Below are 15,849 nucleotides of genomic sequence, written 5' to 3'. Positions count from 1 at the left end.
GATAAGACTATAACCCAGAAATGCCAATCCCAAGAAAAGCCTGCTGTCTCCTGGCAAAAGACTAGAAAAGAGTCAGCCTACCAAGACAGAAGCCTTTAGACAATAACCACCCTATTCCAGCCAAACAATATTGGAAAATGTGGCACCCACCCCATCATCAAAAGCCAAGTGGAAAGCCTAGAATTCCATTCTATCTTGGCAGTAAGCAAGAACCCCTCCCTGTCCCCACTGGGGTAACATCAGAAGAGGCTGAATGGGAAAACTGATCTTCCCCACCTACTCTGAGGTCATAAGGTCATAAGGTTCTACACTATTTCCTCTTCTTGACTGGGATGGTGTTGAGGAAGGTCAAGTGGAGATTCCAGATTTTCACAACAACCCAGTAGTAATAAGGCCACATCCCCACCACCACAGTGTCAAAAATCACTTATCATACCAAGAACCAGAAAAATATGAACTTGAATGAAAATAAGGCAATCAATAGACACCAAAACCAAGATGGCAGATGCTGGAATTATCTGACAAGGGTTTTAAAGTAGCTATGATGAAAATACTTCAACAAATAATTATGAACACAGTGGAAACAAACAGAAGTTTTAGTTTGTACTTTGAACAAGATTGCCTTGTATTAAGTGCTGAGTTCTAAAGTTTACTTTATCTGACATTAACAGAGCTAATCCAACCTTTTTATGCCTAGTGGCTAAATGATATATATATATTTATCCATCCACTTACTTTCAGCCCAGCTGTATCTTTATAGTTAAAGTACACCTCTTATAGATACCATATAATTTGGTTTTATTTTTTTATCCATTTAAAAAGTCTTTGTTGCTTAAGTGGAGTGTTTAGTTGGTTTATACTCAGTGTAATTATTGACATAGTTGGATTTAAGTCTTCCATTTTATTATGTCTTCTCCTTGCTCATTTTAGTTTCACCATTTCTCCTGTCCTTTCTTTTTAATAATTATTATTATTAGAATATTTTTTAGAATTCCATTTTAGTGTCTCTATTGACCTTTTAACATCACTGTTTGCATTATTTTCTTAGTGGTTTTTTCTTTATTTGCCATTTGGATACCTTTTTTATGAAATATCTATTTGAATCTCTTGTTCATAGGGTTGTCTGCCTAATTCATTTTGATATATCAGACTTATTTATACATTATGGATATAAGACTGTTGTGGAATAAATGATTAAAAGAACCTCTTAATTTTGCTGTAATATACTCTAAGCCTTCATTTCCTCGTCTGTAAGATAGGGTTCCGGTAGTATCTGACTCATAAGGCTGTTATGAGGAATAGGCAAAAGGACGCATATACTCCTGGCACGTAGCAGAGCTCAGTAAATATTATTATCCCCAGTGCCACATTTTTGTCCCGCATCTAATCTATTTCCTCTTTTTCAGATCGCTGAGGTCGTATGGTATTGCAGATAAAGCTGGCCTATGGCCTTGACCAATTTCTAGCCTGTCTGAGCCTGTGATTCCTTATCTGCAAAATGGGGGTTCCATCACCTTTGGGATGCAATTCATTTTTTCCATCCTTTATTGAACACATGTAAAAAGGATGTTTTTCACTGAGAGAGCACATACAAAAAAAATAAGGATGACTCATTTTCACTTGTCAATCACATCACATGGCTCCTCCTACGGCATCCCCAGCTGAGAAAGAAATGTGAGTGTTACCAGAGGGAAGTGAGTCCGTTTAGTGACTGACGTCCACAGAACAACATGCTTGGCCCCTCAGCACACTCCATCCTCATCTTTCTGCTCTACCAGCTCGCAGGTGAGTCCAGCCAGATCCTCGGTTCTCTTGGCTGTCTTGCCCATCTTGAGGTACAGCTCTGGCTCCTGGGTCCACTCTGGGCGTCTGGGTCAACTCAGGAGGCACTGCTACCCCACCTAATATTGCTTTGGGCGTGCTGTTGTCTTGCATCAGAGGGAGAGAAGAACGAATGACTCTGGGGAACGACTCCCCTTCTGACGGTCCCAGGGCAGAAAGCGCTGAGAGAAGTGGTGTGAGGTATCAGAAAAACCTGTTCTAATCTAGATTCTTCCATGAATTAGATTAAGAATGGCATCTTCTCCGGACCTCAGCCCTCCCTCCCTTTGAGGGCAATATTAAAAGTAAAAAGAGATTGTACAAGTGTATATTTACTTATTTACAAACATATACTTTAAATGTTTTATTTAAATGTATTTGTAACATTTGCAAAAATGTATTGTTATATATCTTATATTTATATAAATAGATATGTAGAAGTATATTTAGGAAAATATTTTTAAATGATTATGCATAAAATGATATGATGGGAGGAAACATTTGAATTTTCTCTCTTAACCCGGGCAATCCAGTCACTCTTTACTTAGAAAACCAACTCACATTGTAGGCATTTTATGTTTAAGGCCATGAAGGATTGAGGACTTTTCTGACCCTGTCATAGGGATTCTAATCTTTGAAGACTTTACTTTGGTCAGAGCTCTCAGGAAGGACCACAAGCCCTGTAAGTTACTAATATCTCTCCAGTCGTCAGACTCACAGGGTGTCACCATGAGGTCCCCCTCGGAGGATGTGGCAGAGCTGGATCACTTCTGAGGGCCTCAGCTCTCCCTGAAGGGAACGAAGTGGCTCCCAAGACCAGAGCCAGTCAGCCCTCCCAGGGCTCTCCTCCAGCTACCTGGGTTCTCCAGGTACTCTGCATCAGTGGACTCTCACTTCCTGGAGTTCTTTAGAAATTTGCATTTGAGGGGAGCACCTGGTTCTAAGCAAGTAGTCCTAGAATAGGCTATTACTTTAAAAACCACTCCTTGAACGGAAATGGTGATCAGAAGTAGACCCTGGAGATGGTGAGGTGGGGGAAGACATGACAGGGCTCTTCAGAAGGCCAGGTGTCCACCTGAAACCTGAACTATGGGCCACAGGGCACAAGTGTGTGCCCAGCCCCAGGGAGGCGCGGACAGCCTGTGTGGTACACCTCCCACGGCTGCAAGGAGTCTGAGATTGTCCTAAAGCCTCCAGTGGGCAGGACTGTTGCAGTAGTGCTGGCCCTGGACAAGAACCTGGTTTAACTTAGTAGCTATATTATTGTGGCTAAGTTACTTGGTCTCTGAACCTTCATCTATACAAGTATATAATAGAAAATGAAACCTCACTTGCAGAATTACTGTGGCATTTTAAATTAGGAATCAAATGCAAAGCAGTTATAATAGTGACCACCATTTATTATTCTCCTACTATGTCTAAGGCATATGACGTACAATCTCCTCACAGGTCTCTAAGACAGTTATTATTATTTTCATTTTACTCACAGGAGACAGACTCAGAGGAGGTCAGTGTCTCAGGCAAGATCAGGCAGCCATGAAGAAGTAGAGTAGATACTGAGTTTCGAAAGTTTGGAAAACAGTGCTGTTTTCATCGCACCAAACCTCCGACAACTGTACCTGCCCCTGGGGGAGCCCTCAGGAAATGCGTCTTTAAACTGAATCGTCCCCAGGAGAGCCCCTTGTAGTTCCTTTCATCTCCAGCTATGAAGCCAAGGTGGGGACTGAAAATGCCAGGAAGAGCAGGTCACTCTATTTCCAGGGTGCAGGTGCACCAACGGGGAACTATCCTGGCCCGGTTCAGAGGGGCCAAGGGGCAGCCCTGTAGCCTCAATGTTCCCACCTGGGAAATGGGCACAACAGTCCGTACACCCCCCCAGAGTTTACGATGAAATGATACTGCAGTGTTGACAATTAATAAAGGGAAAACAGAAAAAGTGCGGGAGGATGTGCTGGGGAGGTGCTGAAAAGGACCAGAAGAGATCAGAAGGAGGGAGCCGAGGCGACGGAGCAGAGCCCGGGAGCCCACACAGGGTGGCGCCTTGGCTAAGGTGTCTGGTGAGCTGGGAGGGGTGTGAGCCTCTGCTCCGTGCACATCTTACATGGCACTGATTTTAAATTCTATTTCCAGGGTACATCAGTTAGGGGGAGGTTGGGTAAAGAGCAGTAGTTTCCAAAGTCGGTTTTTTTATTTTTTAAGCTTTTTGTTGTTTCCTTTTATGAAATGAAATCTTACACCGAAACAAACTACACTCTAATGTATAGAGTCGAAGCCTCCCCAGCGGAAGGGGAGTTCCAAAGCCTCTGCTCCATTCCCTCCTTAGACCTTCCTCCAAGCTCCCCAGAAATACACGGAGCCGTGCCACCGACCTCAGGGGTGGAGGGGGCGCAGCCTGGGAAGCCCACCTTAGGAGCCTGCGTCCGAGTCCCGGCCTTCCCCTGACTTGGCGCACGTCACCACAGCCCTCAGCGCGTCCAGTCTCCTCATCCGTGAAACGGGAGTGGACTGAGTCGTTCCTAAGGTTCCTCCCAGCTCTGAGACACTCTGGTCCTTGGTCTCCATGAGGAGCTGGCAGGCCTGTGCATTCTGATGGAGGCGCCCAGAACTGGGGGAGCTGCTCAGGGACCGGGCCGAGGGTGGGCCTTCCACCTCCCCGACCCCGAAGTCTTCGTCCTGGGTCACCATCCCTTGATTCTGGCTGTCCTGATGATGTCCCTTCCTCTTACTTCAGCTCTCTCCCCCACTCAACTCCTGAGCTTGGGGAAACAGGCTATGGAGCGGAGGTGCTCACCCAAAGGAAAAGGGGGTGACAAAGGGGAGAAGTTGTTGTACCTTTCTGTTGGGGAAGGCATCTTACGACTGACTCTCCTGATGCCAAAACGTCTGAGTGTTGGTGGGGGCAGAAGGCAAAGGGTCACCCCCTCCAGAGGCAGGCTGATGAGCTGCTCGCTGCAGTAGGTACCCCCCTGAGCAGTCATTACACATACTACTTTGTTATGAATTAACCAGTGACTGGTCTGTAGGCGTGAGTTCCAGGCCACCTTCTGAGGAACTCACCTTACTGAGAAGCCACCCAAAGAAGTTTTGTGAAATCTCCACTTCTCACTTTCAGCTATCCTTAGAGAAATGAGACCAAAAAAATGAGAAGCTTTTTAAGGTCCGTGTCTTATAACACCAGCGCTCGCCCTTCCCTCCCACCTCCTACCGTCCTGCAGACGCTCTGTACTTCTCAAATCGCTTTCAAATCCATATTTACCCTTCATACCCCACCCCAAAAATCCTGGCAAATAAAGGTTATTATTTTTCTCCAGTGAGAGTTGAAAAGACTGAAACTCAAAGAGGCGAGTGGGGAGGCAGTAGGGGAAAGAACACAGGCCTCTGAGACAAAGGAACTAACTGGTTTCTCATCCCCCTTCTGCCACTTCCCAGTTTGGGCCTGAGAAAGTCACTCGGCATCTTGGAGCCCCAGTGGCTTATCGATAAAGTGGAGCTTCCCTCTATCTCCTGGAGTTGCTTTGAGGATCAAGAAAGATAATGGCCCTTAAACTAGTTTATGAACTAGAGAGTGATACCAAGTGTTCATTGCTGGAGTTGTTATTACAGAAGCACCCCAGACCCTACCACCAGGTGATCTGGAACCTAATGCCTGTAGATCAGTCATTGGCTAATTCAGCAAAATAGTATATCCAGTCACCACCCAGGGGAACATCTCCTTCTGGGGAATTTAAAGTGGAAAATGAAGTGATATTAGTGGTGGAAGTTCAGGGGGTGGGTGTGAGAAAGGGTTGGAGATTTCCTCAAGGAAGGACTCTGAGATAGGATTATGGGTCTTGAATAAGATTCAGATGGGCAGAGAAAAGAATAAAGCACAGACAAAAGCAGAAGTAAATCCTGGGGAGGGGGAGGCCTTGCTGCTTGGCTGCTGGCAGTAAGTGGGTGGCATTCCCAGGCTTCCCATCTTCCCACAGCATCCAACGGTCATCCAGGCCTTGGAACCAAAGTCCTGGGCTTCTCTCAGATGTGATCAACCCCAGTCATGTGACACCCTGGAACTAATTACTATGCCAGAGGAAGACCACCACTTGAACTGGGTGCCTGTCGGCCTTACCCAAGCCACCTGGCTGGCCCACAATGAGGAAGGGATGCAGTGAATACAGAGGAGACAAGTTACAGCATTCACCTAGGGGGAAGGTGGATGAGCCACGGGGCCCCGTCCTTCCATGCCTTGTAGACAGGTGTTAGTAGCCCCTCATTCTCGAAAGTCTGATGATCCCGCAGATCCCGGTAAGCCCTCCCATTGTACTCTCCCCAAATGCCCATCACTTGCCCTTTCATAATACATATAGCTACTTATTTAATGACTATCAATGCCATGAGTGCAAGATCATAACTGTCTTGCTCCCCAGTTATATCCTCAACTCCTAAACAGTGCCTGGCAGGAATATGGAACTATGTAAATTCTTGCCAAAGAAAGGAATGACTGAATGGGAAAAGCGTTACCTACCCAGACATGGCAAGGTAAACCCTATAGGGTCACACGCTGCAGGTGGAGAAGCCTTCACAGGAAAGGGAACTTCAGTTCAGCCTTGGGCAGCGGAGAAGAGAAGTCTGTTTCTGGATCCCTTTTCACAATCACCTGGGAAGAGCAAATGAAACCGGTTAGGATTCACCCTTTGTCCTTTGAAGGCACCTTGAGGAAGTAGCAAGGATCTGCTTTCATCTTTCATGACCCCTCTTCCACCCTAAAGATACAATTAAGACAGGACAATATAGTCCGTCTGGCTTAGGCAATTTGCACTGTGTCATCACCCAATTTCATTCTACCAAGGAACAATGAATTTGGAAACATTTTCTTATAGCTTTACACATTCATACCTCTTGACATTAAGCCTGAGAATATAGCACTACATGTGTGAAGGCGTGAAAAGAGTAACTGATCATGGCCTCAGTGTGCTCATACCTGTTATAGCACCATGGCCACATCTTGATAGTTTGAGCACTTCGTTGAACACCTCCCACAAACCTCAAGTGAAAATGAATCACTCAAAGATGCCCTAAATCTAGAGACTGCACCCGCTTGGGGGCAAGTGATGCCCAATCTTTATTTGACTGCAAAATATTGTTCTCTTCTATCTCTGTTGTTGAAGTAAAAGAATGCATTAATGGATCGATCAGAAATTCAAAATCCAAAAAATTGACTTTGTGACATTTACTGGGACTATTTTGATACCCCTTGAAAGGATCAAAGAGGGAACAACTGAAAAACCATCCTGCCTTAGTATTAAGGAAGCAGGAGAGAAGCTTTTTGAAAAATCAGGTTGCTTAACAGAATGAGTTGATAAAGGCTTGAGGGACCCAAACTATCAGCAACTGATAAAGGGGGAAAATGTTTGAAAACAAGAATCATCTCTTAAAAGGCATTTACCCAGGGAAAGCCAGAAATAGATTCAGCAAAAAAGTTAGTCAAGATCCCATACCTGCAATCAGGGACCTGGTCAACATTTGGTAGCAGCAGATTCCCTGACCCTGGGGCACTGGTAGGGCAGCTCGTGCTTGAGTTAAGGTCACCAGAGACCATGAAGGGGGAATTGGGAATGTGTGAGGCCCAAGGGCTTCAGAGTTGACACCTGAGCCTTTGAGGGGGCTGTGGAAGGGGAGTGAAGGGTAAGGCTGGAGCTGTTGGAGCTGGTACAAATGCCAGGGGGCCTTCAAATCGAGCCATAGTGGAAAGAATCCTGGCCGCAGACTCAAGTAACATTGGGTTAAATCATCAAATCATCACCTGTTAGCTTTGGGCCTTTGCACAAGTTAGATGTTTTTGAATCTCAGTTTTCTCATCAAATCAATAGCTAACAAACTTCTGTTGTGAATATCCAGATAGGAAATATTTGAGGCTTTTCAGGCCGTGTGATCTCTGTCACAACTACTCCACTGAGCAGCAATAGACAATATGTAAAGGAAAGAACATGGCTGTGTCCTACTGAAACTATTTACAAAAACCAGTGGCAGGCCAGATTTGGGCCATGAGCTATAGGTTGTTGATCTCTGTGTAAAAAGATCAAAATTTCTAATTTTCAGGATTGCTTTAAGTATTAGACATGATCTTTACAACAAACGTTTTGGCACAGAATAAGCCCTTGATGCATAGTAACTATAATTACTTGGGACCTCTTGCCAGGACAGCTGAATTTTAATAGGAACTAAAGAAATAAATTTCCAATGAAACAACTTTCAATATCTGGATGCGCCAGTACAGGAACTTGTGTTTTACTGGAAGAGACATGAGTTATATCAGTGCTAGAGTGGTAGAAAATATTATGGTAAGTGATCAAGGTGTGAAACGACAGGCTCTTCTGAAAGTTTGGTCAGTCACATAGGCTCCGAAGGGTTACCCAGGGGTTGGTTGGGTTTCTCTGGGCCTTCCCAGGACCCAAAGGGGGTGAGCAATTGGTAGCAAGGGCAGAGACTCAAGTTGATTTTATGGTTTTCTGTGTCTGCAGGACCAGCAGCATCTGGAGCCCTGAAGGAACTGGTTGGTGCCCTGGGTGGGTCTGTGACCTTCCCCCTGAAGCTCTCAGCAAATCAGATCGATAGCATTGTTTGGATCTTCAACACAACCACGCTTGTCACCATACAGCCAAAAATGCCAGACAAAGAAGACATTATCATTATAACCCAAAATCACAACAAGAAGAGGGTGGAATTTCACAGAGATTACTCCCTGAAGCTCAAAACACTGAAGAAGAGTGACACAGGTCCCTACCGTGTGGAGATATACAGCTCATCTCAGGGTCCTTTCAGCCAGGAGTATAGGCTGCAAGTCTATGGTGAGCAGAATCAGTTCCAAAAGGAACTGATGGATTCCCTGATGATGGAGATGCTCAAATAAAGGCCAGATAGACAATCAGCCAGATGTGGAAGAGGGAACTCCTTCAGGAATGAAGTGAATGGAGCTGAGCTCTGAGGTCCCTCCCTGCTCAGCGATTCTGTTGGAGGCAGTGTGGGGAAGCAGATGGGCTCTACGGCAAGCGCTGATCACACAAGTCAAACACAGTCTTCTCTGCTTCCTAGTTGCATGGCCTTAGGAGTTTCCAGGTCTGTAATGGGGAGGAAAGTGATAGCTACCTTTGAAAGATTATTGGGTATACACGTCAATCATACTCCTTCCCCTACAGTTACCAATCAGTTAAGAAATCTACAGGAAAATCAGAAAGTTCAAATACCTGCCTAATTTTTTTATGGTAGAGTGAGATAGAAGTATTTTCCCCCAAGTCTAAACATTGGAGCCGATTATTGGAAAGATGAACTTAGGAAGCTACTATTCAACCAGCTGCAAGAAGCTGACTCGCTCACTGAGCTGCAAGATCAGGGACCTCCAGGTGGTGCACCTTGACCCAGGTGTGTCCTCCATGTAGACATAGTTGAAGAGAACAGAAGACATGCACTCGGTGGGCAAAGTAGCTGGTGGAGGAGGAAAGGGCAAACCACATGGAACAGCAATCTAGCAGCTCAAAACCATGAATAGATAAATGACGGATGTCAGACTCTTAGCATCTCAGCAACGAGCTAATTGTTTGTCTCTGAAGGAGAAGAGTGGGCACAAGGTAGAGGGGAGGACCAGAATTTTTATCCAATGCTCTTCTCTCCTGGTGGGTAAAGTCAAAGTCTCTTCAAGGGGAATAGGGAGCCTCTAAAAACAATGATGTTAGCCAAACCCAAAATGCATTCAGCATAGTGCTTGCCATATGGCCGTGCTTGGGAAATGGCAACTACACCTTTGTTGCATTATCATTTCTATGACTATTGCTGTTGTTACATAGCTGCGGCGAGCAGACCTACGTAGTTCTCCCAGGTAAGAATGAGAATTCTGCTTCCAATTGCTGCTGCTTCTCTTCTTTGTAGCACCCCAGAGAAATTCAGGTCCAAGGTTTACAAGAGTAACTCAGGAAAAGGAGGGTTACAGCGTAGTTCCCACACTTCCATTTCTCTTTTTACAGAGCACGTGTCAAAGCCCCAAGTCACCATGGGTCTGCAGAACAATGAGAATGGCACCTGTGTGACCAATCTGACATGCTTCATGGAACAGGCAGGAGAGGATGTCACCTACAGCTGGAAGTCCCTGGGGCAGGAATCCAATGAGTCCTATGATGGCTCTACCCTGCCCATATCCTGGAAGCTGGGGAAAAGGGACATGACCTTCATCTGCACGGCCAGGAACCCCATCAGCAGCAATTATTCAAATCCTGTCTCTGTTTGGAAGCTCTGTGAAGGTGACTGTCTCTCTTTTTTCTCCAGGAGCCTCCAGTCACAGGATTTACACCTTCTTCAGCTCCTGGTTCCCATGGGAACAGGCACTGTGTTGAGAACTGGAGGCCACTGGGAAGTCACCAGACTGGGAGGAAGGTGACAGTTGGGTCATTTCCCTTGGTTAACTCTTCTCCCTTCCCTGTGCTTCCATCCATTCTCTCTATATAGGTCCTGCTGGTGTTCCAAATGTCATGGTCTGGAGCCTCCTGGGGGTGTTCTTCCTGCTCGGTGCCCTTGTACTGCTGCCAGCTATTTTGATTATGAGGAGAGGAAAAAGAAAAGGTAGGGAATGTACAAGTTCTGTCTTCACCCTCATTCATGCACTTTCTCCCTCACTTATTCAACAAGCACCTGCTGAACCCTGTGCCAGGTTTGGTGCTAGGCACTAAAGATATAGAAATGAAGACAGCCCACTCTCTGTGCTCAAGGTGAGCACCATCGGCCTGCGCTCCTTGGCTTTGGAGTAAAGAGGGTGCTTGAATCCTTAAGTTCTCCCCTAAGGCTGAGGCCTGTCCCAGTTCCCTCTCCAGTGCCTACCCCACTCCTTCCTACAGAGGGACTTAGTGATGTAGCCCTCCCACTGACCCAGGCCACACTGCTGAGTCCATTCCTCTGACCTGGGAGATGATGACCTCCTAGTGTGAGACCCCACTCACCTGCGCCCTCCAATCAGCCTTCCCAGTCCCCATCCCTGTCAGAACCCCCAATCCAGCCCCCGTCCTCTCCACTGGATGGTCCCAGAGACTTCTCGTTTCTCCTATCTCAGTCTAGGCACATTCCTCCTGGAGAAGCCTGTCTCTGTCTCTCTCCATGCCACACCTCATGCTCTGTGTCCCTTGACCCTGTTGATTTGCCTTCTCAGGTTCCCACTAACACTGTCCCCGTGGGGTGCTGGGGAGGGACCTAATCATCAACTGGGTGTGAACAGTAGATTTTAAGATCTTCCCTCCCACTTAGAAGCACTCTGAAAGCATTTATGACCCTCTCTTCTTACCTCTTTGGCTATCTTGGTCCAGAGACTGGGAAGTGAAGGTACAAGGGTAACTACTTCATTGTGGCATTTCCCTGAGTTTAACACTGGAAGTTCCATGTCCTGGAAAACCCTTTGGTTACAGGAAAACCAGGATTGTTGGTCACCCTTTGTGGGTCATCCAGATGGGGTAGTAGGCCAAGGGGGGTGGTGAGTGGAGAAGGGGCCATCCCTGATTCTCTCTCAACTTGGTTTCAGGGTCCATTGAAGAGAAGAGAATGGGCACTCAACAGGAAATTCCTAACTACTGGCCCCCTTCCAGAGAGATCTCCGAATACTACACAATCAGTCATGCTAACGTGAGTCTTTCCCATCTGTCCTGGGGCCTGATCCTCCTCTCTGAGGGCCTCCCTCTTTTATTTGAGATTTTTCCAGGGATTTGGGCAATATGGGAGATAAGGATGGATAGCCCTGGAACTGAGTGCACCTGTGTCCCCCCAAGTCTCTCTAGATGCTCTCTTGCATAGGAACTGGTGGCCTCTGGAGCACCTGGTTTTGACCCCACCAGGTGCACTCACAGTGTGAGTCACCCCTCCCACCACTGTCACAGCAGCGACTCCACAGGCCCAATTCCTTGTGCACAGGACAACGGGTAGAGAAGTGTGACTTTGACATGATGGTTGAGTTGTGGTGTCAGAAGACTGGCTCCACAGATGCCTCTTCCTCTGAGGTGACCCACAAAGCCATCAGGAGGGAATCAGAGGCCCACACGCAAACCCTCCCAGTGCAGGGGGCCACCAAACAGACCTGAATCAACACAAAGTTAACTCAAAAGAAACTCTTGGAAAAGAAAATCATCAGAATACAGTTTAAAGAAATCCAAGTAACAAGAGACGATTTGGAGACCTAGGTAGACAGCTTCTAAAGGGCCCCTGGGAACAATCACCACAGCCCAGGCTAGACTAGCTCCTTACAGGTCATAGGGCAATTTCCACATTAGCCCTTTTAACAAAGAAATAAAAACACTTTAGAGCTTTAAAATCCCAGTTTTTTCCGCCCAGCTTTGGTGCCTTCCAATCAGGCTGCATCTTCCTGCACTGACCTACAACTTTCCCAAGAGAAGACGTTGCATTTCCTCTTTGGAGTTGGTCTTGTCCTTCCTTCCACACAGGCCAGGTTGCTCTGTGCTTCCCTCAGCCAGGCTTATGTCAAAATTGATCGCTTTATACCATCTGCCTTCTTCTCCTGCTCAAGACACATTTCCAGGAGACCACAGCACTGTCCTGAATGTTCGGGAATAAACTTCATGGACCCAGAATATTTTTCTCCAGCCTGAAAGGAGCTTGGGTAGTTGCTGTCATTGTTGTTTTGTTTTGACCCATCAGTCATTCTCACTGATTTGCTCCAAGGGCCCTTTAGACTGACAGAAATGTTTATTTGCAACATTAGCAATGTACTTTAAATGACCCTGTAATCACCTTAGGAAGTTCATAGCTCATGGGACTGATATATCTTATGTATTTTTTTAGTTCGTTGAAACACAGCACAGTTTACAAGTAATGCAAATGCTTCTTTTTAAAAAAGTTCTTAATAGTTGTAACAGCTGCCACCAAGAGCCCTTCCCACTATCCACCCCTGTGCCAGGACTCTCTCTCCCTCCTTGCCCTCCCCTCCCACAGCTGCTTTCCTTTTCCAGATTCTGGAGGTCTCTTTGGCCTTGTCTATGTGTCCCAGAAGACAGGTGATGATTTCTTTTGTTTGTTTTTTGTTTTTGAACAGAAAGCTATTCCAGAGGAAAATCCAGCAAACACACTTTATTCCACTGTGCAAATACCCAAAAAGGTAAGATGCTTTAGATCTGAGCTTCATCTAAGTTGTCCCATAATTTGTTCTGGTTCAAGCTTAGTTGAAATTTTCCTGGACCCCAGGGATCTCATATTCTGTGATATTCAAGGGTATCCTGGTATGGCCCCATTCCCTTTGCTTAGGGTTACACCAGAATATGGAGCAGAGAGGAGAATTCTGTGTTAGGAGTTGAATGGGAGTACTGTGGAACAAACGGAGCAGGAGAGAGGGTCCCGGAAGCAATCTTCGGGAAAATCAGCAGGATCCTGATTGAGGGCATGGATGGGGAAAGGGTCCCCTGGCTTAGGCTATGTCTGGAGGGGAGGGATGGGGGGAGCAAATCCATCTTGCTTCTGAGCCACCAGTAAACTGGAGGTGGGAGAGATTTCGCCTCTTTTCAATGGTCCGGCTGAAGTACATCTGATTTGCACCCTCCTTCCAGTCAGACTCCTAGTGTAGTTAGCTTTAAAGCTTATCCCCCCACAGCCCCACCTTGGCAGAGCCGTGATCCCTTCCCATCTCCTCTCCGAGCCAGATCAGAAAGGAGGAGGCTGCGTAAAGCAGTGTGCTTAGTAATAGGAAAGGTTGTTCTGATGGATTATTGGAAGGAATTTTTGGAAGGATTATTATTAGGTTCATTCATCATTTAATAAGATAAATGTGGGATAAATGTAACTAACCCTTTAGGAATTATTCTAAGGAATAACTAAACTAAGGAATAATTTCTATAAAGCTGGAATGCTTAAGCAGTGGGTGCAGGCACAGTGGGAAATGTGGGTTGGGTAACCTTATCAGTGACAGGGCTCGGGGATGGTGAGGGTGTCCTGAGGAAGACCTACCTCCAGCGCTCTGCATCTTCTTGTCTGCCTAACAGGTGGAGAAACCCCACTGTCTGCCCTGATCGCCAGACACCCCAAGTCCATTTGCCCATGATCATTACATCTCTCCACCCCTGAAGAGGGCTTATGTGAACCTGAGATGTTAGCTTCTGCTGGCTCAGGAAAGAAAGACAGCCCCAGACCACAGTTTGTAAGCAATAAACAGGTTTTTAACTTTATTTCTCCCCTTGACTGATTTCGGTTTTAGAGATATTTTGCCCCGGGATTTCTTCTCCCCGGACTTACATCTGGCACAGTCGGCAGGATATCTGAACCCAAAATCTGTCATAATGGGTGTGGCCTTTGGGAGGGCTGCCCCTAGAGATGATGGGGAGAAGTGGTGCTCACTCTGAGGGACGTGTGTCTGCACCCTTGTGGCCATGGGGGAGCCACCCCCACTGCTGGCTGTGCCAACGCCAGCCCGTGGCCCAAACCAGAGGCTGCTGCTGCTCCTGCTGCCAGCTGGGGCGCCGCAGGCCAGGGAGGCCAAGGAGAGGCCCTGAGCCTGTGGAAAGGAGTGCCTTGTGTGCTCTCATGGGGACTTACACCGAGTCCAGCAGGAGCATGGGACAATAGCAAGGTGGCCGATAGCCCTCCTCAGGCAGCAGATAGACTATACTGGGCCTCTGCCCATATCAGAAGGGTATCGGTATGCCATGACATGTGTGGACACGGCTACTGGACTATTGGTTGCCTTTCCTGCACATTGTGCAGATCAGCCACCAAGAGGGGCCTAGAGCATCTCTTTGCAGCCTATGGCTGGCCGCAGGTGATTGAGAGCGATCAAGGTACCCACTTTACTGGACATGCATTGCAAGGATGGGTGCAGCAATTAGGAATAAAGTGGAAATTTCATGTACCAAATAATCCCACCAGGGCAGACATGATAAAGAGGTACAACAGTTTGTTGAAATCTGGCCCAAAGTTGGACACCAGTAGTCTAAGGGGCTGGTCAGTTCGCCTATGGACAGGAGCTTTGATCCCTGTGGATATAAGACTGTATATGCAAACCAAAGAAGAGATTGAAGTCAGGATATGGCCAGCAGAGCAACATCCTGCTGCCAGCCCCAACTACATTAAACCCTGCCGACACTGTTGAATGGATGTGGCTCTGGACATTTCGACACATGGAGCAGTGATGGCTGGCACCCTGGGGAAAAGGCCTGGAAGCTGGCCTCTTGTGTAGTCAAGGAATAACAGTAGAGTGGCCCCCAAAGATCACAGTTATTTTCCTCTATACTCCTTGTGGCCTGGATGCACCCCCCTGGCTGTAGCTACCTCATAATGGGTGGAAGGGATGAACTTTGGACTTAATCTGCATAGGACTTTGAACCTAAATGAATCCTCCAGATTGAGGATTATCATGATTTTATTGTTGTTGCTAGTGTATGTCATCAGTCTGATCACAATGCTCCAGTTTTCTTGACCAGGGACCACTGCAGAAGAGGGGAAATGAGTAAATTGTAAGGTGATATTTCTGGAGGAGTAGCCCATAGGTAAAATTGTAATATTTCCAGAATATCTTGCCTGGCTTTAGTGCATCTGCATATCAACTGGCATTCCTCAGGGGTGGAAAGCATAGTTCATCTCCATATCAGTGGGTAATTACCTGGGTGACGGAGGGCTTATCTGAACCTGAGAGGTTAGGGGGAGGGCTGGTTTGCTTCTGCCAGAGCAGAAAAGAGAGATGGCCCTGGACCGCAGTTTGTAAGCAATAAATGGGTTTTAAACTATTTCTCCCTTTGACTGATTTTGGTCTTAGAGGTATTTTGCCCCTGAATTTCCTCTTCTCAGACTTACACATGCTCTCTGCTCTCATGAAATTGGCCCATTGTGAACTATTTCTGTGGGCATTTGCTGCAAGCCTGATCATTCAGATTCCTTCCCCAGAGGGTCAGGGGTGGAGCAAGAGGACTTGGAGGTCAAAGTGCACAAGGAAAGAGGAGCCTAGAAGATTAGGTTTACCTGAATGGAGACTCAGAAGTGTGTTTGGCCCAAAGACAGGGATTATTGCCCCAGCGTCATTTA

General features: G+C 46.6%; 1 protein-coding gene across 1 annotated transcript; it reads left to right on the top strand.

Moving 5' to 3' along the window:
* The first annotated feature begins 1,648 nt into the window (after positions 1 to 1,648).
* Positions 1,649 to 13,973, top strand: SLAMF7 (SLAM family member 7). Its single transcript, XM_036922743.2, has 7 exons — positions 1,649 to 1,785; positions 8,322 to 8,648; positions 9,819 to 10,091; positions 10,297 to 10,410; positions 11,357 to 11,457; positions 12,878 to 12,940; positions 13,818 to 13,973. Exons 1-7 carry the CDS (start codon positions 1,731 to 1,733, stop codon positions 13,842 to 13,844), a joined length of 960 nt encoding a protein of 319 aa, XP_036778638.2. The 5' UTR covers positions 1,649 to 1,730; the 3' UTR covers positions 13,845 to 13,973.
* The last annotated feature ends 1,876 nt before the right edge of the window (positions 13,974 to 15,849 follow it).

This window comes from Manis pentadactyla, chromosome 19 (genome assembly GCF_030020395.1).
Source record: "Manis pentadactyla isolate mManPen7 chromosome 19, mManPen7.hap1, whole genome shotgun sequence".
In the NCBI taxonomy this organism is placed as follows: Eukaryota; Metazoa; Chordata; class Mammalia; order Pholidota; family Manidae; genus Manis; species Manis pentadactyla.
The sequence above is the reverse complement of the archived record's forward strand: the minus strand, read 5'-3'. Positions and strand labels throughout refer to the sequence as shown.

Bases quoted from the DNA above. Each gene is read 5' to 3' on its own strand.
- SLAMF7 (XM_036922743.2), top strand. From the start codon at position 1,731: ATGCTTGGCCCCTCAGCACACTCCATCCTCATCTTTCTGCTCTACCAG. The intron at 8,649-9,818 runs GTGAGCAGAATC...CTCTTTTTACAG, and splicing joins GTATAGGCTGCAAGTCTATG to AGCACGTGTCAAAGCCCCAA. The intron at 12,941-13,817 runs GTAAGATGCTTT...TCTGCCTAACAG, and splicing joins CTGTGCAAATACCCAAAAAG to GTGGAGAAACCCCACTGTCT.